General features: G+C 50.6%; 2 protein-coding genes and 1 long non-coding RNA gene across 3 annotated transcripts; all 3 read left to right on the top strand.

Annotated features, from left to right (window-relative positions):
- Positions 1-2,711: 2,711 nt before the first annotated feature.
- LOC120704912 lies at positions 2,712-4,334 on the top strand. The gene is made up of 3 exons (XR_005687729.1): positions 2,712-3,024; positions 3,116-3,163; positions 3,295-4,334. It is a non-coding gene; the product is annotated as an uncharacterized LOC120704912 (long non-coding RNA).
- Positions 4,335-4,848: 514 nt separating this feature from the next.
- Positions 4,849-6,785, top strand: LOC120704911 (protein transport protein Sec61 subunit gamma-like). The gene is made up of 3 exons (XM_039989451.1): positions 4,849-5,088; positions 5,194-5,309; positions 6,578-6,785. The coding sequence occupies exons 1-2, from the start codon at positions 4,995-4,997 to the stop codon at positions 5,307-5,309; spliced, it is 210 nt and encodes a 69-aa protein (XP_039845385.1). The 5' UTR covers positions 4,849-4,994; the 3' UTR covers positions 6,578-6,785.
- Positions 6,786-18,612: 11,827 nt separating this feature from the next.
- Positions 18,613-20,551, top strand: LOC120704910 (protein transport protein Sec61 subunit gamma-like). The gene is made up of 3 exons (XM_039989450.1): positions 18,613-18,852; positions 18,959-19,074; positions 20,344-20,551. The coding sequence occupies exons 1-2, from the start codon at positions 18,759-18,761 to the stop codon at positions 19,072-19,074; spliced, it is 210 nt and encodes a 69-aa protein (XP_039845384.1). The 5' UTR covers positions 18,613-18,758; the 3' UTR covers positions 20,344-20,551.
- Positions 20,552-21,317: the final 766 nt, after the last annotated feature.

The following is a 21,317-nucleotide window of genomic DNA, read 5'->3' as shown; positions in this document are numbered from 1 at the left end:
GGAGGACGGGGATGGGCCCGCCACCGCCCTCATCACGAGCCGCACGGGCTTCCGGCCGCACGCTCGGGCAGCGGCGCGGCGAGAGGGGTCGTCGGGGGTGGGAGGCGACGGGGATCCGCGGCCGCTCGAATCACCCACGCGGGGCGACGCGGGGGCGAGTCAGATCTCTACAAATTAACACACGAGCACAATACGTATCCAATATTTATACCATTTTATTGTCTAGCAACACATGGGCATAGTTGCCTAGTATATCTATATAATTATTGTTTCTCCCTCTAGTCTTCCGCTTTTCCATATATAACACGGTTCATGCTGGTTGGTGGGTGGGTGATACATTAGACTACGTTCGCTCGCCGCCGCTGCCTCACAGCCAGCAAGCAAAACTACTGTAGCCATTCCTACACAAGGCTATGTTAGAGACGGACCTTGGAGTCTCGGAACGTCGCCCACTGTTCGGCGCGTACGTGCCCATCAAACTTACTAACGAGCACGCACGCAAGTTAGGCGTGCGTTATTCTTACGCGTACGTGATCCCATTATTTCAAGTTGCAAGTCCCTCGTCAGAGGTCCACAAATGGCAATCATCGTCGTCATCTCTCTCCACAAATGACAACGCAAGTACTCTGATGAATTTTATTTTGCAGCACGAGATGGAATGAAAAAATCAAAACGCCCTCGGAAAAAATCTGCTAGTACTATCCTACCCTGGCTGACTCTGCCTGCACTGCACGTGTGCACCACAGGCCAATCCAGCAAGCAACTGCGGCCTCAACTTGCTTGCCCCGAAGGCCCAGCTTGGCTATAAATACTTGCATGGTGGCTGCCATTGGAGCAGGCAGGGGCAGGCACCTCCACAGTAACACTACTCCGGTTGAGAACATCATCCCATACTGATCAGCTGGCAATGGCCTTGGTGATGAAGACCATGGCTGCTGCTCCCCCTGCGCTCCTGTGCCTCGCCATGGTGGCTCTCGCGCTCGCGGCTACTTCTACCAAGGCCCAGGCGGCTCCGGCTCCAACACCGTCGTCTCCGACGCCGGCGCCTACACCCGCACCGGCGCCGCCATCCGTGTCTCTATGCCCGGCCGGCTTTAGCAACTTGTCCGAGTACAAGGCAGCTGTTCCTGAGTATTTAAAGCACTGCGTCGCTCTTACTCTATCTTCCGGTGCACGTACAATAACCACCAGAAAACTCAGCAGCGTCCTCGGCCCGATCCGCATTCCCCCTCCGACCCCGCCCAGCGTCGTCGCCACCTCGAAGGGCCTCGTCGTCGTGCACAGCATCATCCACAAGTGCACCTGCTACCTCGCCACCAAATCCACCCTCCTCGAATCGTCCACCGGCCCCATCGTGTGCAAGCCCGCCGGCCAGGGCTTCGCTTGAGCGCGCGCGCGCGTATGCAGAACACCACCATGCCCGGGATGCACTGCATGAGCGTGAGTGTCGCGTGCAGTGTGTGTGTGCTTGTTGCTTGGCTATTTATTTTTAACTCGTCCTACATACCGCTACTCCGTATGAGTTGAATAAGCTGCCACTTATATGTATTCTTGGGTGGTGGTAAATAATGGGAGCTTGTAACCTACTTACTTGCATTGTTGTGTGATCATGAATTAATACCATTATATATACTAAATGATTTACTGTGTCATCACTTATATATGTTAATAACTGTACCATGCTTGTGAGAGGGGCAATGACCGGGACATAGAGGTGCAACTTGATGATCTTTAGGTGCACCTCCAACCCTTTTTAGTTCGAAATAGTGTAAAATAAATTTTGAACTAAAAAGAGTTGGAGGTGTATCTAAGGGGAGTTGGAGGTGTATCTAAGGGGGTCACCTCTTTGCACTCCTACCGGGACATCTGGACAAATCGATCCGTCTCACTACCAAGGTTAACCAAACCGGTGGGAACCGGTCCGGTTTGACCGGTTACCGGTCAAACCGGTCCGGTCCGGTTCCGGTTCCGGCCGGTACCCAATCGGCCAAAATTCAAATTTTAAATTTGAATTCAAAAAATGAAAAATTCCCAAAAAATTCCTAAAAATACTTCAAGGTGTGATGAATCTAATGGTGTCAAATTTTCTCAAAAATTCATTCATTTAGTATAGTTTGTGGGAATTTAAAGTTAAATCAAAAAAGAAAAAGAAAAAAAATGGACCGGCCCATGAAGGCCCACCGATCAAACCGGTCAAACCGGCCGGTAAACCGGTCAAACCGGTCGGTAAACCGGTAAAACCGGCCGGTAAACCGGTTGCACGGGAGCTTTTGAATTTCAAACCGGTCAAACCGGCCGGTAAACCGGTCGGAACCGGTTGCACGGGAAAATTTGAATTTATTTGAATTTGGATTTGAATTCAACCGGTTTCCACCGGTAACCGGTCAAACCGGTCCGGTAAACCGGAACCGGAGCCCGGCGGTTACCGGAAACCGGTTGGGAAATAAAACCCTGCTCACTACACACAAAATATAATGCAGAGTAGTACTGGGCATTCATTGTATGGTTCTTGAGGACTTGAACTGAGCGGGAAGATTAGGTCAGACATCTTCTTCTTCTTCTTGTACATGCTGAGCTGAGCATATCCCAGCCGCAGGTTTCGCCGTCTCGCGATATGTGCCAGCACCCTCTCTCCTTGTATTCATGTATTCCGTTTTTTATGGGGTCGTATTCCCCCGCGGCAGCCCCACCGTTTTGTTTATGGTAATGACTCCAATACAGCTGGCCGTACGATTGTCCGACCGCACGGCCGCTTTCATCCAGCGTCCACGTTCAATCCAACGACACAGAGGGCCCCGGACGCACGAGCGGCACCTGACTGGGATGGTCCCATATTCCAGAAGGGAGGAGGGCGTGAAGAAATTTATTCAAAACATCAGGACGCGTGCCTGTTCATTTCCTTCAACCCCTCTCTCTCTAGGGTTCGTTCCTCTCTCGCAATCGCCCGGTGATTCCTCCTCCCAATTCCTCGCTCCCCGTCGCCATGGCGCCCAGCTGAATCCGCGGTGCAGTACCCTCGGCGAGGTGAGCGATTCATCCCCAACACACACGCGCATTCGCCCCTTTTCTGATGCTTCTCTGATGGGGTTTTTGGTCTCATTTTTGCGCCGACCAGTGAGAGGAGGGGGGTCGCTCGTGCGCGGAATCACTGGATCAGGTCAAGGTGTGCATTCCCCCTCTTGTCCCCCCCCCGCGCACGCATTGAAGCCCCACGGCTCCCCCTGTTTGTCCTAATCGATGCTCCCCCTATCCGCCGCGCTTTTGTCTGATGTGCTATGGTTTTGTGGATTTTAGCGGCGAGCGATCAGAGGCATTCCCCTGTGCTGGAGCATACGTGCGTGCGGCGAGTGGAAATCTCAGACGGCAGGCTAAGTGAGTCTCCCCCCTCTCTCCATTCCCCAACCCTCTGCCCACGGAGCCCCTGCATTTTTTTGGGTTCAGGCTCTGCATTGCGTTTGGAGTGATGATTGTTTTAGCTCGCACCCCCCCCCCACATATGATTTTGATTTGTGCAGTTTATATTCTAGGGTTTGATGCAGCGGAAGTGTAGGTTCATAATCAGAGGGGGTGATTTTTCAGCATTACCAACAGCAGCACCTAGAATTTGTTTAGGATTCGGGGGATGTGTGGCTCAAAGCAGAGAATTAGGGGTGCTGCTATTTTTTTCTCTCACACCCACAATAATACGTGGGTTAGTGGTCTGGAAGCGTAGGATTTTGGGGGAATGGGCAGCATCTTCCGAATTTGGTGATTCCCAAACTTGACTGTATCCCGCCACAAGGGGGGTGTTTTCACACACTAGATACATGGAAATAGAAGCAATACCCCCACATGCACACTACATTCAAGTATGTTTATATATAGCTTCAACAAAAGTGGATCACAGTCTGTCTATGCTAGAGTGTGATTTGTAGGTTTTAGTCTCGTAGAATAACAAGCAAGCCGTTGTGGTAAGCAACAAATTCATTTTTCTGTATGCAATAATCAAGTGGTCAGTTTTCAGGTATATTTGCATGAAAAATGATTTATAATTGCCTAAGCTCAAACAATGTAATTTCCTTTTTCTTACTTCTGGGGTTCCACACAAGCATACCAAACATTTTATTTTGCAAGTACATCAAAGTTATCTTCTTTTTTTGTTGTTGCAAGAATAATGACTGCTTGATAACTCCAAACAAAAGTGGATCACGGCCCATGTGCGCTAGCTTCTGTATTTTGCACAGAGTAGTTGACAGTCGTACTGAGTCATCTCCAACAAATTTCAGTCAATTTCGATAAAATTTTATAGTGTGAACGCGAGGTTTTATTTCTAGGGTCCGGCTCTTGATGTGGAGCCCACGTGTAGTTCTAGCCACGCTGCTTTGCACAGAGTAGCTGCCAATCGTACTGAGTCATCTCCAACAAATTTCAGTCAATTTCGATAAAATTTTATAGTGTGAACGCGAGGTTTTAATTCCAGGGTCCGGCTCTTCATGTGGGGGCCCACAGGTAGTTCTAGCCACACTGCTTTGCACAAAATAGCTGCCAGTCGTACTGAGTCATCTCCAACAAAATTCAGTCAATTTCGATAAAATTTTCTGATATAAACACGTGGTTTTAATTTCAGAGTCCAGCTCTCACGTGGGACCCACATTTATATATAGTTATACTATTTTGTAAAAAGTATCCATTTCAACCCACCCCAACCCGCCATAACCCGCATTTATATAGAACCCGCCCCGACCCACCCCATTAACTAATACAATCCATTTTAAATTATCCAAACACACTCCATTTCAAAACCCACACCATAAAACCCGTTTCAACCCAACCCATTAGCAGGCCTGATCCGGACAAGCAAATTGAACAAGCAAACAAACTAGCAAAATGCGTACTAGCTTATAAAGGGACCACCCGTCAGGAAAGGCAAAACAAACTTCCCAAAGCTCGCGGCGGCTTCCTTCCACACCCCTCGCTTCCCCCGCGTGCTCGCCCCGAGATCTCGCCCGGCCGCCATGGACGCGATCGACTCGGTGGTGGATCCCCTCCGCGACTTCGCCAAGGACAGCGTCCGCCTCGTCAAGCGCTGCCACAAGCCCGACCGCAAGGGTGCGTGCCAGGCTCCCTCCACCCGCCGCCCCGTTCGGATCCGTGCTGTTTTGGTTCCGCCTCTGCCAGATCTGACGGTGTTGTTTGTGCGATCTCGGTGTGCAGAGTTCACCAAGGTGGCGGCGCGGACGGCGATCGGGTTCGTCGTCATGGGCTTCGTCGGCTTCTTCGTCAAGCTCATCTTCATCCCCATCAACAACATCATCGTCGGTTCCAGCTAGGTGCGCGCCTCTGGCTCCCTTCCTCGCCCCCCCTCCGTTAGATCCGGTTGTTTTTGGTATCGTGCTTCGCTGATCTGCGGTGCGCGCTACTCTCTGTGTGACACTGCATGCGATTGTGTGGAATTGGGTGGTGTGGAGGCTGCGCTGCAGTGGGGCTGGTAGATCTCGGCCGATCCGAGTATGATTGTCCACTTCGATTGTGAATTCTGTTTTTGTGGTGTATGATTCATTAGGTGGTAACTGCCTAACTGGTCACTAGATTTTACCTCGTGCATCATCGGTAGTCTAGCAGAAGTTCGTCTGTTAAATTTACTACAGTAAAAATATTAGATGCGCTGTTGATTCCCACAGGTTCTGAACTTGTGTTGATGTTTAGCATGTCATCCTTCCTAAGTTGTTGTCAATTTGTAGTTCTTCAGTGGTGTTTGAAGTGTACAACAACTCAACAAGTGAAGTCTCTTTGTTATCCTGAATTTCTGCTGAGAGTCACTCACTGCCATTACTTGCTATTGTTCAATGCCTATAGTCATAATCGTCCAGCTCTTGTCCAATTGTCCAACCAGCCACTACTATGCCCAATATAATTGTAGTTGTATCATGCCTGCATGATTTATTTTTTTCTTCTGAACTATGTCATTTTTGCAACTTTCTATATTTCAAACTTGGCAGTTCAAGTTTGTGAGTTGCATGCTAACAATAGTCCATCGAAATCTGGAATCATGACTGTTTGTTCCTCCAAATAAGGATCTCTTAACATACCTGATCTAGAAACAACTGATGACCAATTGCACAGCTAGTATATTATTTCTTTTTCTGTGATGTTTTCCGGATGGTTGCATATAAGGTTGACTGATTTTCATCTAACTTACCTGTTTATTCTTCTCTTTGATCAAACCGTATTTTACCTATTCTGGTTGAGGAATTGTGGAAGTTAAAATAACCATCCGGGGACAGGCATTTGCCTTCCTATAACCGTTTTGACTAGAAGCTCTATGAGCAGGCATGCTGCTAGAACTTTGATTTTCTTGGGAAAATATGATTGAAAGATATGTAAGCTCAACCCACGTTGTATTGCTGCCCGGAAGGAAAATAATGCTCTAATGTCATAAAAAACGGTACATGTTCTGTTACTGATGGCACTACTGTAGAACACATCAACCCATATAAATAGCAGCAATGTGGAATTCGCGTATCTAAGGTTTATAATTAACTTCCTGTTCTCATGTGACTAATCAGTTTACTAATAAATCGTCCTGTTCTTTGTGCAGACCTCGAGTCCCGGAGAAGTGCAGAACGAGTGACTAGCATGGGTGTAGTGCAATACTTTTGAGGAGAGCAAAGGATAACGACGTTTTTCGCAAAGTATTGTAAAAGACAGTTTCTCATTTGTGTTTTTGGAGTAATCCTCATACTGTTTAAGAATTCAGGATGCCTGTATACCCGATTCTGAGTAGACATGCACTCTGTTCGCAGCAACCAGCCAACACTCACACCAAACCAGCACCAGCCAGCAGTCGCCAGCCAGTAGTACTTTTCTCTCACAACAAATCAGCACCAGCGACAGCACAACAAACAGAGGTATGGATGAAGTAGCGAGTTGTGAAAAAAAATAATATATTGTCGTCCCGTTAACGCTGCGTCATGGTGATGGTAAGCGCGCCGTAGCATCAAGGTACGCCTTGGCTGTTCCGCTTATAAGCGGCTGATAGGTGAAAAAAAAATGAAAATCTAACATGAAACATTTTGCTTACCATAGAAGTTATCTAGCACAGAAACTTGCGTCCTGTTTCTAAGCGGCTTGAGTCCTACATTTCTAATAAGCGTAGGATTATGAAATACTTAGCTTGCAAAGACAGCAGATTCTCCACGCAATGGTTTATCATGAAAACCTGTTTAAAATAACGGAACCTAACCGTTCTCAGCTGAACTTGAACGTGAGCGGTTCTGGACAGTGGACACAGCTGGAGCAGGGCTTACATTGCCCATAAAAGAACGACATATCATTTACGTAGGATGAAATTCAAACCAGTTTCAAATAGGTTTCAGGTCGCTTTAAACAAAATATTGATAAAACATTGGACATGACACCGACATTGTAAAAACCACAAGCAAGAAAGGTGTGCTCGCAGAAAATCTGTAGGTCCCAGAACCAGAACCAGATGCTTTATGCATAGTTATTTTCGGCCTGTGAAGCCCGTCCGGGCCGCGCTAGTGCTGCGGCTGGCCTCCAACGATACGTTTATGTTCGAGCAGGGTGTGATTTTTTCTTTTTCTTTTGTCAAATCATGCCAATTCCCACCATATCTTAATCTATCCCTAGCATAGTATAGAGTCCGTGCGTTGCTGCGGTTAATATAATTTTTTATCCATATCTACATGAGACTACCAATTTTATATTCTTTCACTCTATGATGAACAAATTGTACCGTGACCGCGCGAGGTGTTTATTGTCTATGTTCCGATTGCGATTCAGAATGACTTGTTTGGATTCTGATTGATTTATCTGGATTCTGATTAAAGGATCGTGGAATCATTGCTTGCTTTAGAAATATACTAGCATTTTGCCCGTGCGTTGCTAGGGATAATATAAATTTTATCCATAAATATATGCGCTCAATAATTTTTTCGGTGGAAACTCCATGTACAACATGTACCGTGACCGCGTGAGGTATTAATTGTCCGGTTTTTGATTGTATTGGGATTCATATTGATTTGTTCGGGTTCCTATTAGGATTTCAATTGATTTATTTGGATTCCGATTAGGATTCCGATTGATGGACCGTGGGCCCACCCGTCAATAACATAGGCGAGTAAGGTTTCCACCCAAATTTTTGGTTTGGTATGTTGGTTTGGTCCGCCTATGTTATTGACAGGTGGGCTTTAGTCCATTCGGTATGCGAGTCGGACCAACTCCCTCCGTCCACGACTCGATCACGTAGATCTGTACAATTTTTTTTGAACGAACGGCACTCGACGAGTGTGTTTCTATTGATATAGCAGAAAAATACCAGACTACGGCCCTGGGAGGCCATAGGCAGGAAACAAAAAGAAAAGAAAACAACAAACTCGCCCGGTTGGATTGGGACGTCAACACGGGTTACCGCTCAACTATACTCACTGGCCGGTTGGATTGAGACATCAACACGACCAAACTCTAATCACAACGACGATAGAGGAGAAAAGGCACAACCGCAGTTTCCACCTACCATTGCACTCTTGCAGCTATCGAAACAACTGAAGTGTTCTAGTGTTGATAGAGGAGCAGAAGGGGCAGACACTACCACACCAGGAGGCCACTGCAGTACTGCACCCAAACCGACCGCCCAACGGCATGAAAAACACCAAGTCTGGAGCAACCCAACGCGCGGGGGCCTCGCCACTTCCGCCATTGGACGCCACTCTCGCGTGCGCGGGACCTCCAACCCGCCACTCAGCATGCCTCTCCCGTGTGCGGGGACCACCAACCCGCCACACGGCACCACGCTCCGTACTCGTTTCAGGGATTGCCGTCGAGACAGTAAGAAGAGGTGCCCTGTCCCCCGGGAACTGAACCAAGCCGCCAGACCACCTCCGTGGTTCAAAATCATCACGTTGCTTTCCCCCTCGCACGTAGACGTTGCCCTCGAGCCAGTAGACCGAAGATGTCGCCCGCGCCGTCTTCCGACGTTGTACCGCACCGGAATGGTTCAGCCGTGCTGAACACCCCGCCGCGATCCGCTGCAGGCCAAATCATCACTGATTGTCATTGCCGCTAGCGCCGTCCTTCAAACACTGTCCCGCACCGCACTGGAGACTGCCACACAGCTCCAAGCGCCGCGGAACGCTGCACGTAGGCGAACAATAGCCGAGTGATGACCCCCGGCCACCAACAGAAGAGCAGGCGTCTTGGCGTGAGGTAGGCAACCCCCTTCTCCGCACGCCCTCCGACAGATTTGTCACCACCGGCCGAGGAAAATCCCAAGCAGCAGGCCGGCCAAGTCGCCGAACGGTGTCTCTAGAGACGACGCCTCCAAGGAGGTCACGACGCCCACAGACGCCGCCGTCGCTCGTCCAGGAGCTGGACCGGGTTTTCACCCAGAGATCTCGTGCAGGAGGGTTGCAACTCCAAAATGACACCCTCAACAGGGAGAGCGACGCCCGGAGGCGCCGCCACCATTTCACCAGAATGAATCTGGCGAGAGCTTTCGCCCGGATTGCCGGCACCCCACTGCACGCGTTCGTCGCCTCAAGACGGCACCATCACTGCGGCCGCCCCAACCGAGGGACGCCACTGTCACAGCTCCACAAAGCCCGCTGCCGAAGCTCCATCTCCCTTCGCCGTCCACGCAACCCGGCAACGCGCCGGAGCCACAGCCGCGTCATGAAGTGTCCCCTCATAAAAGAGAACTTAAATGTGATACAAACATCAGTCCCAGGAGGCTGATGCCACATTTATTACATCAGATGGTTCATTACCGTACAAACCTCCGAGGAGGACACTCGATACAAATGATAATAACAAGTAACCAAGCTACGATATAACACCAGAGCGCGACCCACATGGGATCTAGCTCGGGCTCAGAGTACTGCGTCAGCGAAATCTTCTCGAACAGGGCCGGTTCCACAGGCAAGGTTGGGTGTAGAACGATAACCCTACTCGGCGTCGTCTGGTACGAAGTCTGGGTTTTCTTCTGTAAAAAGTAAGAATGGGGTGAGTACAAACGTACCCAGCAAGTCCAACCACACCCACGGAGGGGGTTATATCAGAATAGCATGTTCAGGTAAAACAAGGATAAGGTTACGGTTTATTTTGCGGAAAGCTAAATTTTATGCAGGGGTTCGTTTAGCCGAAAACATCAGAAACCAGTTTTTGAATTGAGTAACACGGAGTTCAAGTTTTAAACTGCTACCGGACTCCCTGTCCGTCGTAGCACACGGCACAACTGCCGGACACAATTCCAAAACAACTCACGCTAACCCATCCCCAAAGAAACACTAGTTATGTGACCACACCGTAACTCGCCCAATACCGTGGGCACGGCTATTCGAATAGCTTTTAACTCTGCAGAGGTGTGCAACTTTACCCACAAGCGGGTACCACAACACGAGCACCGTAGTGTCGGTGTAGATCCCGACATAGCCATTACCCACCTTAGCTAGACCTGATTTGTCATCACGGGATTTACCAAGGGGTCATCGACCTAACTCTGAGGTATAACCGGGGTATAAGTCACACTGAGCCTATCCCTTTTCCTTGGGCACCCGTTGCTCTCAGCCCTCCTGATGGCTATCACATCAACTAGTGGGGTTTATGCTAAGCCCTCCTGATGGCTATCACGATAGTGGAGTTAGGTGAGATGACACACCAACTCGGTCCTTAGTTGTGACAAGATGGATATCTCCCTTCCTTGCCCTGCCACACAGGCACGAGCACACCAAATGGCAAATCCCGCAGAAATGCCATCCATCCCGTCTAAAACTCACTTTTCAAAAAAAAACACCGCTTTTATCCCTTCCCACATACTCACACATTTTCTTTTATAAAACAAATAGCATTATGTGTATAGTCCTAAGCGTTCTAATAGCGATTAACATCCAAGCAAAATCAGACATTAATCTAGGTGGTCAAGGAATGGTTATAACAAATCAAGGGGTGGCTATCCAACCGTGTTTTCATGCAGGCAAAACATATACAATTTTATAAAGCAGGCCAACAGGTTATGTTTATAAAAACTAGGACTGAAACATGCATCAAAGGGCGGGATTGAACTTGCCGTCTTCGAAGCCTTCGGGGAGGTCCTGGTCGAAGCACTGTCCTTCGGGCTCGGGGTCGCAGAACTGGTCCTCGTTCGCGGGTTCGCAGTACTGTTCGTCCACGGGCTTTCCTTCGTTCACACCATGGTCTACGACGCATACAAACAAGCACACAATCAAGAAACAGACAATAAAAGATTTATCGTTGAGCTCGAATCAGGAATAATTAAGTTATGGAGTTCGGAGTAATATTTTCGGGCGGTTTTCTAATGGCATGGACCACATTATGTCATGGGAGGTGTGGTAAAGTTTTAGGTAGATCCGAAGTCGTTTGGCGCATGAAATGATAGGTTAAAGGAGTGATTAGGGATAAACCGGGGTCCAGGGGCTTCTTTGTAAATATTCTTGGGGGGCAAGGGCTTGGTTAAAAATTCTAAAAATACTTGGGCCTATTAGAAAAAGTGTAGGGGTTTATTTATTATTGGGTTTATAAGTTGGAGGGCTTGTTTGCAAAATAAGGAAACAGGAAGGGCTTCTTAGGGAAAAGGTTAAAAGGGTGGGGGTTTCTTTTACAAAACAGGGAAGGCTAGGGGGTTTTGGGCATAATGCCCTGTCCTCTTCCTCCCCTCGCGCTGGGAAACAGGGGAGGGGGAGGCGGCTCGCCGGCGGTGCCGATTCCGGCGGCCAGGGGCTCGGGGCGGCTCCGGGGTAAGGGGAAAAGGAGAGGGGAGGCCTGCGGGGTCGATCCCCGGCCGCAGCTCGAGCGGAGGTGGCCCGGGTCGGCCTGGCCGCGGTGGCGTGCGGTAGCGGGGCGGTGGCGGCGTTGGGCCGACGGCTCGGGGTCACGGCGGCGGCCGGAGAGGAGGGGAAAAGGGGCAGCGGGGTGCAGGGGTTCGATTCCCCCTCTCACCTTGGCCTGAGGCGCGGCGAGGAGGCGGGGCAGCGGGAGCAGGCGGTGGCGGCGTTAGGCAGCTCCGGTGGCGGCGCTAGGGAGCTCGGAGAGAAGAGGCACGGGGCTGTGTAGCTCGGAGTGGGGGTCGTGGAGCTCGGGGGTGCCCCTTGTCCCCTTTTTATAGGCGGTCAATGCGGTGGAGGTGGGAGTGCGGCGGTGACGGCCTGGTGGGCTCTGCGACTGGCTTTAATGGCGGTAGGGGGGGCTCGGCGCTGTGCCGCCCGAGCGTCGAGGCGAGCAGTGGGCCGTGGTGGCGCGTAGCGGGGACGGCGGCAGCTGGGCGGTGGCGAGGCAACTACTGGTGACGTGATGCTTCGAGCGGGCGGCGACCGGCGCAGGCGGCGCTGTGCGGGCGTCAATGACGGTGCGGACGGCGAGGTGACGCGACGCCTCGGGCAGGCGGCGACCGTCGCAGGCGGCGCTATGCCGAGGTCACCGGTGCTGTGCGCCCAGGGCGTCGGCGCGTGCGCGCGGGTCGCGGGCGAGCGGCGTGGCACGGCTGCGCGGGCGGTTGGCGTCGCGGTGCGCACGCGGGCACGGCGAGGTGCGCGTTCGTGTGCACGCGGTGGGGCAGGGAGCAGTGGCGTGTGCGCGGGCACCGCGGCGTGAGCAGCGGGCGCTGCGCGTGTGTGCGTGCGCGGGAGCAGGAAGCAAGGCGGGCACGCGCGTGCGGAAGCAGGGAGCGGCCGTGGTGGCACGCGGAGCAGAGCAGGGAAGGCGGGGCCGGGCAGCGTGGCTTGGACGCGCGCGGGAGAGCGAGGTCGGGGATCCGGGCCGGTGTGCGCGTGGCGAGCGGCGCTCGGGGGTGTGCTCGGGAGCGGGGCAGAGCAGAAGGGGGGGCCGAGCGCGCGGGGAAGGAGAGAGGAGAGGGAAAAAGAAGGAAAAGAAGAAAAGAAAAAGAAAAGAAGGGGAGAGAGGGGAAAGAAGAGAGAGGGAGAGAGATTCGCGCCGAAAACACGGCGCTCGGTCGGCCACGCGCGGCGCCGGGCACACGTGAGTGCGACGCGCGGGTCAAGGAAGAATAGGGCGGCGGATTTGGTTGTCGGGGTCGGGTCTAACAGGGATCGGGAGATCGGGCGGAACAGGGAAAAGTTCCCGAAATATTAGGGTTAGGCTTTAGGAAAAACTTGAGCTCAACGACGAAAACTCAATTTTGAAACTAAATAGCGTACGAATCAACTTAGCGAATTTTGGGATGTTACACGTCACCACCGGGCCGCACTAGCATGGCGCCCCTGCGAAACTGGGCCAAGCCAGCCGCGGAACCGCCGTTGATGCCGAGCCGTGTCGCAGACACCGCCGAGCCACGTCAGCAACCGCCGTGGTCGCAGGGCCGTGTCTCACACCTCCATGGCGCCGCCGGCGAGGCCACGCGCAAGCCACCCCGGCCACATAACCACGCCACCGCCGATCTTCACGCGGCCGTCCCTCACGCCGTCGCCTTGCAGACGCTGCGACGGGTCGCAACCGCGCCGCACAGCCAGCTCGCAGCCCGCAGCCGCACCGCAACGGGCCGTTGCTGCACTATCTCCCAGCTCCAGAGCCGCCCACATGCTCAAACGCGCCCACGGTCGCTGGGCCACCACCACCTCCAGTGCCTGCGCGTACAGCTCGCCGCCGGTGCCGCCCTAGGCCGCGCAATCACCGGATCCGGCAGATGTGGGGCCGGATCCGTGACCCCACGGGCTCCATCGGCGCCGGGCGCCGCCGAGGCCGGCGAGCCTCCCTCAGGTGGCTGAAGCGGCCGCGTCTGCCCAGATCCGCTGGAGGACGGGGATGGGCCCGCCACCGCCCTCATCACGAGCCGCACGGGCTTCCCGGCCGCACGCTCGGGCAGCGGCGCGGCGAGAGGGGTCGTCGGGGGTGGGAGGCGACGGGGATCCGCGGCCGCTCGAATCACCCACGCGGGGCGACGCGGGGGCGAGTCAGATCTCTACAAATTAACACACGAGCACAATACGTATCCAATATTTATACCATTTTATTGTCTAGCAACACATGGGCATAGTTGCCTAGTATATCTATATAATTATTGTTTCTCCCTCTAGTCTTCCGCTTTTCCATATATAACACGGTTCATGCTGGTTGGTGGGTGGGTGATACATTAGACTACGTTCGCTCGCCGCCGCTGCCTCACAGCCAGCAAGCAAAACTACTGTAGCCATTCCTACACAAGGCTATGTTAGAGACGGACCTTGGAGTCTCGGAACGTCGCCCACTGTTCGGCGCGTACGTGCCCATCAAACTTACTAACGAGCACGCACGCAAGTTAGGCGTGCGTTATTCTTACGCGTACGTGATCCCATTATTTCAAGTTGCAAGTCCCTCGTCAGAGGTCCACAAATGGCAATCATCGTCGTCATCTCTCTCCACAAATGACAACGCAAGTACTCTGATGAATTTTATTTTGCAGCACGAGATGGAATGAAAAAATCAAAACGCCCTCGGAAAAAATCTGCTAGTACTATCCTACCCTGGCTGACTCTGCCTGCACTGCACGTGTGCACCACAGGCCAATCCAGCAAGCAACTGCGGCCTCAACTTGCTTGCCCCGAAGGCCCAGCTTGGCTATAAATACTTGCATGGTGGCTGCCATTGGAGCAGGCAGGGGCAGGCACCTCCACAGTAACACTACTCCGGTTGAGAACATCATCCCATACTGATCAGCTGGCAATGGCCTTGGTGATGAAGACCATGGCTGCTGCTCCCCCTGCGCTCCTGTGCCTCGCCATGGTGGCTCTCGCGCTCGCGGCTACTTCTACCAAGGCCCAGGCGGCTCCGGCTCCAACACCGTCGTCTCCGACGCCGGCGCCTACACCCGCACCGGCGCCGCCATCCGTGTCTCTATGCCCGGCCGGCTTTAGCAACTTGTCCGAGTACAAGGCAGCTGTTCCTGAGTATTTAAAGCACTGCGTCGCTCTTACTCTATCTTCCGGTGCACGTACAATAACCACCAGAAAACTCAGCAGCGTCCTCGGCCCGATCCGCATTCCCCCTCCGACCCCGCCCAGCGTCGTCGCCACCTCGAAGGGCCTCGTCGTCGTGCACAGCATCATCCACAAGTGCACCTGCTACCTCGCCACCAAATCCACCCTCCTCGAATCGTCCACCGGCCCCATCGTGTGCAAGCCCGCCGGCCAGGGCTTCGCTTGAGCGCGCGCGCGCGTATGCAGAACACCACCATGCCCGGGATGCACTGCATGAGCGTGAGTGTCGCGTGCAGTGTGTGTGTGCTTGTTGCTTGGCTATTTATTTTTAACTCGTCCTACATACCGCTACTCCGTATGAGTTGAATAAGCTGCCACTTATATGTATTCTTGGGTGGTGGTAAATAATGGGAGCTTGTAACCTACTTACTTGCATTGTTGTGTGATCATGAATTAATACCATTATATATACTAAATGATTTACTGTGTCATCACTTATATATGTTAATAACTGTACCATGCTTGTGAGAGGGGCAATGACCGGGACATAGAGGTGCAACTTGATGATCTTTAGGTGCACCTCCAACCCTTTTTAGTTCGAAATAGTGTAAAATAAATTTTGAACTAAAAAGAGTTGGAGGTGTATCTAAGGGGAGTTGGAGGTGTATCTAAGGGGGGTCACCTCTTTGCACTCCTACCGGGACATCTGGACAAATCGATCCGTCTCACTACCAAGGTTAACCAAACCGGTGGGAACCGGTCCGGTTTGACCGGTTACCGGTCAAACCGGTCCGGTCCGGTTCCGGTTCCGGCCGGTACCCAATCGGCCAAAATTCAAATTTTAAATTTGAATTCAAAAAATGAAAAATTCCCAAAAAATTCCTAAAAATACTTCAAGGTGTGATGAATCTAATGGTGTCAAATTTTCTCAAAAATTCATTCATTTAGTATAGTTTGTGGGAATTTAAAGTTAAATCAAAAAAGAAAAAGAAAAAAAATGGACCGGCCCATGAAGGCCCACCGATCAAACCGGTCAAACCGGCCGGTAAACCGGTCAAACCGGTCGGTAAACCGGTAAAACCGGCCGGTAAACCGGTTGCACGGGAGCTTTTGAATTTCAAACCGGTCAAACCGGCCGGTAAACCGGTCGGAACCGGTTGCACGGGAAAATTTGAATTTATTTGAATTTGGATTTGAATTCAACCGGTTTCCACCGGTAACCGGTCAAACCGGTCCGGTAAACCGGAACCGGAGCCCGGCGGTTACCGGAAACCGGTTGGGAAATAAAACCCTGCTCACTACACACAAAATATAATGCAGAGTAGTACTGGGCATTCATTGTATGGTTCTTGAGGACTTGAACTGAGCGGGAAGATTAGGTCAGACATCTTCTTCTTCTTCTTGTACATGCTGAGCTGAGCATATCCCAGCCGCAGGTTTCGCCGTCTCGCGATATGTGCTAGCACCCTCTCTCCTTGTATTCATGTATTCCGTTTTTTATGGGGTCGTATTCCCCCGCGGCAGCCCCACCGTTTTGTTTATGGTAATGACTCCAATACAGCTGGCCGTACGATTGTCCGACCGCACGGCCGCTTTCATCCAGCGTCCACGTTCAATCCAACGACACAGAGGGCCCCGGACGCACGAGCGGCACCTGACTGGGATGGTCCCATATTCCAGAAGGGAGGAGGGCGTGAAGAAATTTATTCAAAACATCAGGACGCGTGCCTGTTCATTTCCTTCAACCCCTCTCTCTCTAGGGTTCGTTCCTCTCTCGCAATCGCCCGGTGATTCCTCCTCCCAATTCCTCGCTCCCCGTCGCCATGGCGCCCAGCTGAATCCGCGGTGCAGTACCCTCGGCGAGGTGAGCGATTCATCCCCAACACACACGCGCATTCGCCCCTTTTCTGATGCTTCTCTGATGGGGTTTTTGGTCTCATTTTTGCGCCGACCAGTGAGAGGAGGGGGGGTCGCTCGTGCGCGGAATCACTGGATCAGGTCAAGGTGTGCATTCCCCCTCTTGTCCCCCCCCCCGCGCACGCATTGAAGCCCCACGGCTCCCCCTGTTTGTCCTAATCGATGCTCCCCCTATCCGCCGCGCTTTTGTCTGATGTGCTATGGTTTTGTGGATTTTAGCGGCGAGCGATCAGAGGCATTCCCCTGTGCTGGAGCATACGTGCGTGCGGCGAGTGGAAATCTCAGACGGCAGGCTAAGTGAGTCTCCCCCCTCTCTCCATTCCCCAACCCTCTGCCCACGGAGCCCCTGCATTTTTTTGGGTTCAGGCTCTGCATTGCGTTTGGAGTGATGATTGTTTTAGCTCGCACCCCCCCCCCACATATGATTTTGATTTGTGCAGTTTATATTCTAGGGTTTGATGCAGCGGAAGTGTAGGTTCATAATCAGAGGGGGTGATTTTTCAGCATTACCAACAGCAGCACCTAGAATTTGTTTAGGATTCGGGGGATGTGTGGCTCAAAGCAGAGAATTAGGGGTGCTGCTATTTTTTTCTCTCACACCCACAATAATACGTGGGTTAGTGGTCTGGAAGCGTAGGATTTTGGGGGAATGGGCAGCATCTTCCGAATTTGGTGATTCCCAAACTTGACTGTATCCCGCCACAAGGGGGGTGTTTTCACACACTAGATACATGGAAATAGAAGCAATACCCCCACATGCACACTACATTCAAGTATGTTTATATATAGCTTCAACAAAAGTGGATCACAGTCTGTCTATGCTAGAGTGTGATTTGTAGGTTTTAGTCTCGTAGAATAACAAGCAAGCCGTTGTGGTAAGCAACAAATTCATTTTTCTGTATGCAATAATCAAGTGGTCAGTTTTCAGGTATATTTGCATGAAAAATGATTTATAATTGCCTAAGCTCAAACAATGTAATTTCCTTTTTCTTACTTCTGGGGTTCCACACAAGCATACCAAACATTTTATTTTGCAAGTACATCAAAGTTATCTTCTTTTTTTGTTGTTGCAAGAATAATGACTGCTTGATAACTCCAAACAAAAGTGGATCACGGCCCATGTGCGCTAGCTTCTGTATTTTGCACAGAGTAGTTGACAGTCGTACTGAGTCATCTCCAACAAATTTCAGTCAATTTCGATAAAATTTTATAGTGTGAACGCGAGGTTTTATTTCTAGGGTCCGGCTCTTGATGTGGAGCCCACGTGTAGTTCTAGCCACGCTGCTTTGCACAGAGTAGCTGCCAATCGTACTGAGTCATCTCCAACAAATTTCAGTCAATTTCGATAAAATTTTATAGTGTGAACGCGAGGTTTTAATTCCAGGGTCCGGCTCTTCATGTGGGGGCCCACAGGTAGTTCTAGCCACACTGCTTTGCACAAAATAGCTGCCAGTCGTACTGAGTCATCTCCAACAAAATTCAGTCAATTTCGATAAAATTTTCTGATATAAACACGTGGTTTTAATTTCAGAGTCCAGCTCTCACGTGGGACCCACATTTATATATAGTTATACTATTTTGTAAAAAGTATCCATTTCAACCCACCCCAACCCGCCATAACCCGCATTTATATAGAACCCCGCCCCGACCCACCCCATTAACTAATACAATCCATTTTAAATTATCCAAACACACTCCATTTCAAAACCCACACCATAAAACCCGTTTCAACCCAACCCATTAGCAGGCCTGATCCGGACAAGCAAATTGAACAAGCAAACAAACTAGCAAAATGCGTACTAGCTTATAAAGGGACCACCCGTCAGGAAAGGCAAAACAAACTTCCCAAAGCTCGCGGCGGCTTCCTTCCACACCCCTCGCTTCCCCCGCGTGCTCGCCCCGAGATCTCGCCCGGCCGCCATGGACGCGATCGACTCGGTGGTGGATCCCCTCCGCGACTTCGCCAAGGACAGCGTCCGCCTCGTCAAGCGCTGCCACAAGCCCGACCGCAAGGGTGCGTGCCAGGCTCCCTCCACCCCGCCGCCCCGTTCGGATCCGTGCTGTTTTGGTTCCGCCTCTGCCAGATCTGACGGTGTTGTTTGTGCGATCTCGGTGTGCAGAGTTCACCAAGGTGGCGGCGCGGACGGCGATCGGGTTCGTCGTCATGGGCTTCGTCGGCTTCTTCGTCAAGCTCATCTTCATCCCCATCAACAACATCATCGTCGGTTCCAGCTAGGTGCGCGCCTCTGGCTCCCTTCCTCGCCCCCCCTCCGTTAGATCCGGTTGTTTTTGGTATCGTGCTTCGCTGATCTGCGGTGCGCGCTACTCTCTGTGTGACACTGCATGCGATTGTGTGGAATTGGGTGGTGTGGAGGCTGCGCTGCAGTGGGGCTGGTAGATCTCGGCCGATCCGAGTATGATTGTCCACTTCGATTGTGAATTCTGTTTTTGTGGTGTATGATTCATTAGGTGGTAACTGCCTAACTGGTCACTAGATTTTACCTCGTGCATCATCGGTAGTCTAGCAGAAGTTCGTCTGTTAAATTTACTACAGTAAAAATATTAGATGCGCTGTTGATTCCCACAGGTTCTGAACTTGTGTTGATGTTTAGCATGTCATCCTTCCTAAGTTGTTGTCAATTTGTAGTTCTTCAGTGGTGTTTGAAGTGTACAACAACTCAACAAGTGAAGTCTCTTTGTTATCCTGAATTTCTGCTGAGAGTCACTCACTGCCATTACTTGCTATTGTTCAATGCCTATAGTCATAATCGTCCAGCTCTTGTCCAATTGTCCAACCAGCCACTACTATGCCCAATATAATTGTAGTTGTATCATGCCTGCATGATTTATTTTTTTCTTCTGAACTATGTCATTTTTGCAACTTTCTATATTTCAAACTTGGCAGTTCAAGTTTGTGAGTTGCATGCTAACAATAGTCCATCGAAATCTGGAATCATGACTGTTTGTTCCTCCAAATAAGGATCTCTTAACATACCTGATCTAGAAACAACTGATGACCAATTGCACAGCTAGTATATTATTTCTTTTTCTGTGATGTTTTCCGGATGGTTGCATATAAGGTTGACTGATTTTCATCTAACTTACCTGTTTATTCTTCTCTTTGATCAAACCGTATTTTACCTATTCTGGTTGAGGAATTGTGGAAGTTAAAATAACCATCCGGGGACAGGCATTTGCCTTCCTATAACCGTTTTTGACTAGAAGCTCTATGAGCAGGCATGCTGCTAGAACTTTGATTTTCTTGGGAAAATATGATTGAAAGATATGTAAGCTCAACCCACGTTGTATTGCTGCCCGGAAGGAAAATAATGCTCTAATGTCATAAAAAACGGTACATGTTCTGTTACTGATGGCACTACTGTAGAACACATCAACCCATATAAATAGCAGCAATGTGGAATTCGCGTATCTAAGGTTTATAATTAACTTCCTGTTCTCATGTGACTAATCAGTTTACTAATAAATCGTCCTGTTCTTTGTGCAGACCTCGAGTCCCGGAGAAGTGCAGAACGAGTGACTAGCATGGGTGTAGTGCAATACTTTTGAGGAGAGCAAAGGATAACGACGTTTTTCGCAAAGTATTGTAAAAGACAGTTTCTCATTTGTGTTTTTGGAGTAATCCTCATACTGTTTAAGAATTCAGGATGCCTGTATACCCGATTCTGAGTAGACATGCACTCTGTTCGCAGCAACCAGCCAACACTCACACCAAACCAGCACCAGCCAGCAGTCGCCAGCCAGTAGTACTTTTCTCTCACAACAAATCAGCACCAGCGACAGCACAACAAACAGAGGTATGGATGAAGTAGCGAGTTGTGAAAAAAAAATAATATATTGTCGTCCCGTTAACGCTGCGTCATGGTGATGGTAAGCGCGCCGTAGCATCAAGGTACGCCTTGGCTGTTCCGCTTATAAGCGGCTGATAGGTGAAAAAAAAATGAAAATCTAACATGAAACATTTTGCTTACCATAGAAGTTATCTAGCACAGAAACTTGCGTCCTGTTTCTAAGCGGCTTGAGTCCTACATTTCTAATAAGCGTAGGATTATGAAATACTTAGCTTGCAAAGACAGCAGATTCTCCACGCAATGGTTTATCATGAAAACCTGTTTAAAATAACGGAACCTAACCGTTCTCAGCTGAACTTGAACGTGAGCGGTTCTGGACAGTGGACACAGCTGGAGCAGGGCTTACATTGCCCATAAAAGAACGACATATCATTTACGTAGGATGAAATTCAAACCAGTTTCAAATAGGTTTCAGGTCGCTTTAAACAAAATATTGATAAAACATTGGACATGACACCGACATTGTAAAAACCACAAGCAAGAAAGGTGTGCTCGCAGAAAATCTGTAGGTCCCAGAACCAGAACCAGATGCTTTATGCATAGTTATTTTCGGCCTGTGAAGCCCGTCCGGGCCGCGCTAGTGCTGCGGCTGGCCTCCAACGATACGTTT

Source organism: Panicum virgatum, chromosome 4K (genome assembly GCF_016808335.1).
Source record: "Panicum virgatum strain AP13 chromosome 4K, P.virgatum_v5, whole genome shotgun sequence".
In the NCBI taxonomy this organism is placed as follows: domain Eukaryota; kingdom Viridiplantae; phylum Streptophyta; class Magnoliopsida; order Poales; family Poaceae; genus Panicum; species Panicum virgatum.
The sequence above is the reverse complement of the archived record's forward strand: the minus strand, read 5'-3'. Positions and strand labels throughout refer to the sequence as shown.

What these genes read in the sequence shown, in the direction of transcription:
- LOC120704911 (XM_039989451.1), top strand. Translation starts at nt 4,995, where the DNA reads ATGGACGCGATCGACTCGGTGGTGGATCCCCTCCGCGACTTCGCCAAG. An exon ending in CCACAAGCCCGACCGCAAGG is followed by an intron (nt 5,089 to 5,193) that starts GTGCGTGCCAGG and finishes CTCGGTGTGCAG; the next exon opens with AGTTCACCAAGGTGGCGGCG.
- LOC120704910 (XM_039989450.1), top strand. Translation starts at nt 18,759, where the DNA reads ATGGACGCGATCGACTCGGTGGTGGATCCCCTCCGCGACTTCGCCAAG. An exon ending in CCACAAGCCCGACCGCAAGG is followed by an intron (nt 18,853 to 18,958) that starts GTGCGTGCCAGG and finishes CTCGGTGTGCAG; the next exon opens with AGTTCACCAAGGTGGCGGCG.